Source organism: Otolemur garnettii, unplaced genomic scaffold (assembly GCF_000181295.1).
Source record: "Otolemur garnettii isolate 467f Iridium unplaced genomic scaffold, OtoGar3 scaffold00024, whole genome shotgun sequence".
NCBI lineage: Eukaryota > Metazoa > Chordata > Mammalia > Primates > Galagidae > Otolemur > Otolemur garnettii.
In genome coordinates this window covers 11,553,884-11,562,567 of record NW_003852419.1, presented here as the reverse complement: position 1 = coordinate 11,562,567, position 8,684 = coordinate 11,553,884, and the positions used below count along the sequence as shown (strand labels likewise).

The 8,684-nt window shown below is 41.9% G+C and overlaps 2 protein-coding genes across 2 annotated transcripts in view; one reads left to right on the top strand and one right to left on the bottom strand.

Annotated features, from left to right (window-relative positions):
- Positions 1 to 2,740, bottom strand: part of ERLEC1 (endoplasmic reticulum lectin 1) — a 33,754-nt gene extending 31,014 nt beyond the window's left edge. Inside the window, exon 1 of the mRNA XM_003787913.3 lies at positions 2,306 to 2,740. Coding sequence (XP_003787961.1) covers positions 2,306 to 2,467 — 162 coding nt within the window. The 5' untranslated portion in view covers positions 2,468 to 2,740. The remainder of the gene's footprint in view (positions 1 to 2,305) is intronic.
- A 73-nt stretch (positions 2,741 to 2,813) lies between these two features.
- ASB3 (ankyrin repeat and SOCS box containing 3) overlaps positions 2,814 to 8,684 on the top strand; it is a 117,249-nt gene continuing 111,378 nt past the window's right edge. Inside the window, exon 1 of the mRNA XM_023512074.1 lies at positions 2,814 to 2,856. The gene's annotated coding sequence lies outside the window, so the exon portion shown is untranslated. The remainder of the gene's footprint in view (positions 2,857 to 8,684) is intronic.

Below are 8,684 nucleotides of genomic sequence, written 5' to 3'. Positions count from 1 at the left end.
GTCCGGGCTGGGGATTCGAACCCGCCACCTTAGGTGTACGTGGCTGGCGCCTCAGCCGGTTGAGCTATAGGCGCCGAGCTGGAAGGGTGATTTAAAGCAGAGAATTTTAATGCTAAAAAAAATTCAGATCTTCTTCTAATCCCTTCTCTCTAATTTCTGATAGTAGATAAAAAACTTTACTTAATACAGCAGCTTTAGATAAAAAATGTCCAACTAACTGGCTCATTTAAAAAAAATGGCAGTGCTAGGTGAGGAGAGAAGTAGTTTGGAATTAAATAAAGCAGACAAGGGAAACATTAAGATTATAGAAGTCATCAAAAAAGCAAAAGTCCAGTGACAATGACTATTGTGGCTTACTTTTGCATGGGGCCCACTGACCTTGTGCCAATTCATAGAAAAATGTCTGTACATTTTTCTCAAAATAACTCAAGCTTAAAGAGAAAAAAGCTAGGTGCAGTGGTCAAAGCCTGTACTCCCAGCTACTCAGGAGGCTGAGGCAGGATTGCTTGAACCTGGGAGTTTGAAGCTATAGTATACTATCTTTATCTGTGAATAGTTACTGCATTCCAGTCTGGGCAATATAGTTAAGACGCAATCTCTAAAAAAAAAAAAACAACTCAACAACAGTTTGGTAGTAACCTCTAAACTGCTAGCTTTAGTCATTTACTCATAGGTCTATAAATTTTCAGGGTCACATATCAGTGTGCTTTTTCTCAATTAAAAAACCACAGGTGTAAAGTAAAACATTTTGATAACCATATTCTTTGAACATTTGTCATGTTCATTTTAAGTGCATTCTTTGGACACAACAATGATAGTCAGATTAAAGTATTCTCACCCCAAGCCTACTAAAATTATTTCTGATATATTACAAAGTTTTAGGCCAGACATTGTGGGTCATGCCTGTAATTCTGGAATTCTGGGAAGCTGAAGCAGATGGACTGCTTGAGCTCAGGAGTTTGAGAATAGCTTGAGCAAGAGAAAGACACTGTCTCTACAAAAAATAGAAAAACCGGGGGCACTGTGGCCCACACCTGTGGTTCCAGCTACTTGGGAGGTTGAAGCAAGAGGATTTCTTGAACCCAAGACTTTGAGGTTGCTGTGAGCTACGATTATGCCACAATACTTTACCCAGGGTGACAGAGTGGTAACTCTGTTTCAAAAAAGAAAAAAAAAATTATATGAGCATTTTAATGTACCAGTATTTCTCCAATACAAAGAGAAACCTGACTTCCCAGAGAAATATTTACCTAGATAAATTCGAAAATTATCGAACAACCAGAATGGGAGAAAGCAGGGGTGGAGAAACAAACCAGGTGTGAGAAACAAACAAAACCTAACATGTGCAGACAGAAAGCTATGTGCTAACAATAACGTCCATTAACTCGCTAAATCCTGTTTTGACATCATGGTATCATTTAGTGTATGTTTCAGTGAACTAGTAATAGAGCAATATAAAAACATAGTCTCTCAAGTTGAATAAGTGCAGGTAATTACAATAAAAATTTCTTTTAACTTTTGCTTTTTCCAGGACTTCAGTTTGAAATAAGTGAATTAATATTTAATACTAAAGGAGCACACTTCTATTGGCCCGAAGTAGCTACACATTGATAAGACTCTTCAAGCAGTGCACTTCCCCCAAATTGACTTTTCTTTTCCCTGAGTTTATTTATCTGTTCTTTACTGTAGGAAAATTCATCATAATAATCTCACGTTCTGCGGTCTTTAGTCGTTATATACTAAAACTGTAAAAGATAATCTATATAAAGGGTCCTTAACATCTCACAGGCTAAATATTCCTCTCAGAAACCACTGTGGAGGGAAAAGCTTCCCTCTGTGTGTACAAGAGAGGAAAAACGAAGATGAGAAAGGAAACTCAGGTTTGCAGTACGGCTGTGTGGCCAGGGTGCTGTGTAATACTAAAGGAAAGAAGGCTGCTGGTGGAGGAAGAGCTGCAGTTGATTCTCCAAAGGGAAGATAAATACACCTGATATGATTCTAAGAAAGCTGTTTCCAAAGGATGGGAGAGTTGGGAAATAAGTTCTAAAGCGACGGAATTAAAAAAGAAAGAGCAATCTGGATTCCTAAGAGTTAGTTAGCATGGGGGACACATCCACCTAATGCGTAAATGAATGAATGAACGAACGAACGACCGAACGAGCCCTGAGTACAAGCAGCTTTGGCTTGGAGAAGCTTCCAGCAAAGGAGGTTCTGAGGGGGAAAAGTAAAGAAAACCGAGGGATGAGGCCGAACACTTAGTGCCAGCAGAAGGTGAGATGGCTGCCGATTATGTCAGGGCACTGACCAGAGAGAACTCGGTGCCGGGCCAGTTGACTCGAAAAGGGATGTCATCGCTGAGCGGAGGGAGCGCTCGGCCGCCGCCGGACGCCTCCAAGAGGCCGCAGAGGACCAGCAACACCGGCCCACCGGGCACCAGACTCCGCACGCCGCCGCCTCCTTCCTCCATCCTCCGCTGCCGTTTTCTCCAGCCGCCGCCACAACCTCCTCTGTCCAAGGAGGAGAGGAGCAGTAGGAGGAGGAGGAGGCGGCGGGACTATAAAGCGCCCAGGCAGACGGGGTCCCAACCGCCGCCACGTCTCCTTCCGGAGAGCCGGGCAACGCCGCCTCCGCCCCCCTGAGCCTCCGGCCACCGTTTCCGGGGCAGGTGGCATATCAACATCCGGGGCCGCGGCGCCGTCCGCCTACGGAAGCCGGGACACTGGGCGGGCTTCTGTTGTTTCCGACCCCCGCAGCACCGCGGTGGGGATCGAAGGCTGCGGCCTTCCGGGACAGAGCTCCTGGGGACCTGGTCTCGAGGCGGCCATCTCGGCGGAGAAGTGGCAGCACGACGACCTGGTGAGTCCCCGCGGTGGCCGCTCCGCCAGCCACCTGCTGGGTTCTCCGGTGGGCGGGTGGCGTCTTGGCCCCTGCTGCTGTGAGTGCGGGAGGAGGGAAGGTGAGCCCATGTGGGAGCAGGATCCTACGTGAAAAAATTCGAGGTAGCGAAGAGAAGTGAAAAGTGGCGGCATTTTTGACTAATCCTCTCGCTCCTTTTTCTATTCCTCCGCATCTGGCATTTGTACACTTCATCTTTCCCGCCTGAAGCATCTCTCCACCTCTTCTCCTGTGAGATGCGGTCATCTTGGTAGTTTGCAGCCTCCGACTAATGCAGGGCCGTTTGTTCAGTCGCTACAAATCTTGTGTTAGGGGAACCCCAGGGCGAGGAGACACGCCACTCCCCAATATAAGAATACCGTGATCGTCCGGGGCTGGCAGGGACGTAGACTTTAATGGGGAGGGTAGCCACACATCACAGTCCCTACATTTTTACTCCAAGTAGGGGTTCTCCATTTGTAGATTGAATCGTCAGGGTGTTTTTCGAATCAAAGAAGCTGATAAGTTTTTTGATTTCCCATTTTCTTAAAAACAAAAATGCCATTATCTGCTTTAAATAACAAACTAATGGGTTATAAAGTGTTAGTCACAGAGCCCTTGCAATTCTCTTCCTGGGATATGGAAAAAGCTGTCTTGCTCCTTCCCGAAATTTGAACCAAATCAAAAAGCAGGAAGAGCAGTTCATTTTTCATCTTTAAGGTTGTTTTTATACCTTAAAGAATACTCAGTGTTAAAGAAAATCAGTGTTAATCTGTTTTAGAAGTGAGGTGTAATTGATTTATTTAGCACTTCTTTTTCCTTTTCTTTTTTTTTGAGACAGAATCTCATTTTGTTGCCCTAACCTGAAACTCTTGGGCTCAAGCGATTTTCTTGCCTCAGCTTCCCAAGGAACTGGGACTACCGGTGACGGCCACAACACCTGGTTATTTTTAGAGACAGGGGTCTGGCTGTTGCTCAGGCTAGTCTCAAACTCCTGAGCTCAGGCAGTCCACCTCCCTCAGCCTCCCAGAGTGCTAGGAATACAGGCGTGAGCCATTACTGGACCGTATTTAGCACTTTTTTTTCTTTTTGAGACAGTTTCACTCTGTCACCCTGGGTAGAGTGCTGTGGCATCACAGCCCACGGCAACCTCAAATTCTTGGGCTTAAGCGATTCTCTTGCCTCAGCCTCCCAAGTAGTTGAGACTACAGGCTCCTGCCACAATGCTAGGCTATTTTTTTGTTGCACTTGTCATTGTTTGGCTGGCCTGGGCTGGATTGGAACCCGCCAGGCTGGCGCCATAACCACTGTGCTACGGGTGCTGATCCTATTTAGCGTTTTTTATTCATCCTTGATCTGTGCCAGGCCACTGAGATTGATAATGCAGATAACTGAGTTTCTGTCCTTTGTCATCTAGTAAGGAAGGTTATACAAACGAACACTTCGAAACTGTTGTGGTAATAATAACAGTAGTTAACATTTATTTAGCATTTGCTCTGTGCAAAGCAGTATTAAATTCTTTCATATGTATTATGTTATAACCTTATTAGACAGATAGATTATGCATTGTAGATTATACAATGGAGGAATGTTAGCATGGAAATAAATATAAAGAAAAAAGTAAGGAACTCTGGGATTGGTCAGAAAAGGCCTTCCAGGAGAGATGACACTAGAACTAGGGTTTTAAGGATTTGTAGGTTTTCATTAGGCAGGTGGGAAGTGCATTTTAAGCACAATCCTCTTAGGTAGTCCATTAGGGCATTTTGGTGTGATCTAATGGTAAAGTGGGATGGAATCGTCAGTTTAGGATTGGTAAGAGGTGGTAAGTTCAAATAGGGTTACAAATGGCTTGGGGAAATGTTTGACCTTTATTGAGTAAGTAGGTCAGAATTTTTTGAGGTGGTAGACTGTTTGCATTTGAATTACCTAAGGTGACCTATAAGTATACAAAAATTAATTCCAAATGGATTAAATGGCTAAATGAACAAAAAAAAAAAAAAGAGGAAAGTAATTGAATGACCTTGGTGTTTAAGATAGGAGTTCATAAAGTCATTAAAGAAAAGAGAGGTGTTTGGTAATTAAAAATGAGAAATTTTTGGTCCTGTTTTAGGCTCTTGGGCTGTACTGCTTGAATCTGCTCTCAATGGAGCTTATGTTCAAGCAGGGAGGGCTTCACATGTAAATACCATAGAGAATAATTTCTGATATTGATAATGCTGCAGAGAAACTAGGGTTATGTGAAGAGACCACCTGTAGGATGTGTTGTTTTGGTAGGTGGTCAGAGTAGACTTCCAGGAAGAAGTGACACTTGACCTGTAACTTGAATGATGAGAGAGAAGAAGGAAGCTACACAGAAATTTCCATGCAGAGGCCCTATGATAGGGAGTAATTTGGTATGTTGGAGGGACAGAAAGAAAGCTGGTGTGGTTGAGATGTAAGAGGAAAATGGTAGGAGGAAGCCAGCAGGACACAGCCCTGTAGGCAGAGGAGTAGATGGGACTGATGTACATTTGAGAAGATCATTATGGCTGCTGTGTACAAAATTGATTTTAGTGGATATTGTGACTTGAATTGTGTTCCCCCAAAAGATATGTTGAAGTCCTAACCCCGAGACCTGAGGGTGAACCTATGAGTGTGAACCTATATGGAAGTTGTGTTTTAAAGATGTAATTTAAGGTTATACTGAAGGTCAGGGTTAGAGTTATACATTTGGGGTTATTGGTATGTAAATGTAATTAAAACCATGCATTGGCTGAGATCAGCTAGGGAAAAAATGAGGATAAGGAAGGGAAGACTAGGGTTATTACAACACAGATAGTAAACAACAATGAAAGGTTAACAGAAGCGACTAAGAAGGTGTGCCCATTTAAAACAGGAAGAACCCCCAGAACTGAGATGTTAAGGAAGTAGAGAGAAGGAAGTGTTTCAAGGGGAGAGTGATCAGCTAGGTGGGTCAAATGCTGCTGAGATGTCATATAAGGTGAGAATAAATAAGTGTGACAGTGTGGAGGAGGAGGCAAAAAAAATAAAGGCCTGGATTGAAATGGATGACATGCTAAGGTGTAGATTAATAAAAACAATACATTTTTGTATTTTAGCAGATTTTAGAACAGGGTTTCTCAACTTTGGCATTATTAACTTCTTGGGCTGGAGGATCCTTTGTTTGGAGGTGGGTATCTTCTACGATGTTTAGTAGTACCTTGGCTTATGTCAACTAGATGCCAGTAACAACAAAACCTTCACAAATCCTGCCTCAAGTTGTGACATCAAAAAATATCTGCAGACATTGCTAAATGTTGCCTAGCTAGTAAAATGGCCTGTGGTTGAGAACCACTGGTTTAGACTTGTAAATAAAAGGTAAAAATATTAATGATGATTTTTAGGCATTAGGTTACTAAGTGGGAAGATGTTTAGGAATAGGCAGTGAGCCTTTCTAGCTAAAAACACTAAAACTTTTGCGATGTAGTTGATAACTACTTTGCCTATAATGCAAAGTTCTGTTTGATTCATAGGGCAGTTTGATTCATAAGCTAGTCTTACATTGGTGTCATTATTATGTATGTCATTTATCATTGTAGAGGATTTTGGATATAAAAATATAGAAAATTGTCCCGAATCTGTATTAACTCCAGTCATAGCCTAGAAATTGTTATTTTGAAAAAAATTACTTCATTTAATGGTCTTTTGATTTTTTTCTCATATATATATATGGTATAAAATACATAATTTTAGGATCGGTGCCTATAGCTCAGTGGCTAGGGCACCAGCCACACACACCAGAGCTGGCAAGTTTGAATCCAGCCTGGGGCCTGCCAAACAGCAATGACAACTACAACCAAAAAATAGTTGGGCGTTATGGTGGGCGCCTGTAGTCCCAGCTACTTGGGAGGCTGAGGCAAGAGAATTGCTTGACCCCAAGAGTTTGAGGTTGCCGTGAGCTGTGACGTGACGGAATTCTATCGAGGATGACATAGTGAGACTCTGTCTCAAAAAAAAAAAAAATAATAGTTTTAAATTTCATTTATTTTAGCCTTCTGATTTTTGGATTCCAGATAAATTTCTTTTTATTTGGCAAAGGTGCCTTTTTGTGCATACAAAGGAGTTAGCTTTAATGTGGTAATTTTCAGTTAGCTGGGAGGAGATATTAAGCAAGCTGTACAGTTATTCATCCAACAAATATGGCTGGGAGACACTGTCCCTGGTACTAAGGATATTATAAAAATGACTTAAATAGATCAAGTCCACCAAATCATTACCACCTAGAAAGGGAGATAGGAAATTATACTTAACTGAATATATGTATGTATACATACACACATGTATATATATGTATATATGTGTGTGTGTATATATATGTATATATATATGTGTGTATGCACATTTTCTTTTTTTTTTTTGAGATAGGCTCAAGCTGTCGCCCTGGGTAGAGTGCCATGGTGCTTTGGCTTAAGCTATCCTCTTGCTTAGTTTTTCTATTTTTAGAAGAGATGAGGGTCTTGCTTTTTGTTCAGGCTGGTCTTAAACTTGTGAGCTCAAGCAATCCACTGGCCTGGGCCTCCTAGAGTACTTGGATTACAGGTGTGAACCACTGCCTCTGGGCCTTAAATAATTATATTAAGAGGCACAAAGTGAGAGGTTGTTACAAAGGTCATGCAGATAAGTATTGTAGATATTCAAAGAAGAAGGTGATTACCTCTAGTAAGGAGTAGAAGGAAGAAAGGGTAGAAAATCAAGAACATAGTCCAGGCATTTGTATAGAATTTTAACAGATGGTGGGATTTTTTTTTTTTTTTTTGGCTGGGGCTGGGTTTGAACCCACCTCCTCTAGCATGTGGGGCCGGTGCCCTACTCCTTTGAGCCACTGGCACCGCCCCAGATGGTGGGATTTTAAACTTACAGAGTTGGCTGAGGCCCATGCTAAGTGTGTAGAAGGATGTGAGCACAAACATACATAGAGATCAAAAGTAATTTGGTTTGCGTACAGGAAGGAGACTTGGGAGTGACAAAGGGAGTTTAGTATGTGACAAGGATGACATACTTAATGATAATGCTCCTAGTCTAATTTGTTCTCCATCTAGAAAAAAACCAGTTAGATCCCTTGATCATAAACTACACAAAAAAATAAGTTCCAAATAAGTTAAAGATACATATCTTTGTAAAGAAATTAAGAGAAAGATTATATCATTTTCATTTTTAGTAAAAGATGTCAAGAATAGAACTTCCATAGTTAACTACCTTCCAACACTTGACAACCTCTTGAAGTTCACCCGGTTTTTATGTCCATACCAATGCAGTAAGCCTAGTTACTTATATTGACCACCTCTGCGTGTTGACCAGTTTGTTACAGTCCCTTGGGTGGTCAACTTACAGTATTATGATGAGATGTTAGAAATAGAAATTTTTTTTTTTTTTTTTGAGACAGAGCCTCCAGTTGTCGCCCTGGGTAGAGTGCTGTGGTGTCACAGCTCACAGCAACCTCCAACTCCTGGGCTCAAGCGAGTCTCCTGCCTCCGCCTCCCAAATACCTGGGACTACAGGCGTCTGGCAACACCTGGCTATTTTTTGGTTGCAGCCATCATTGTTGTTTGGTGGACCCAGGCTGGATTCCAACCTGCCAGCTCAGGTATATGTGGCTGGTACCTTAGCCGCTTGAGCCACAGGCGCCGAACCAGAAATATTTTTTAGTAAGACAGGAAATTATGTGAAACGTCAAGATAGACTTGTATTACTGTAAGCTTTTTAAAATTTTAAATTTCTATTAAAATTAAAAATATGTAAACCTTTTGGCTTACTAATGTTACCTTCTGGAT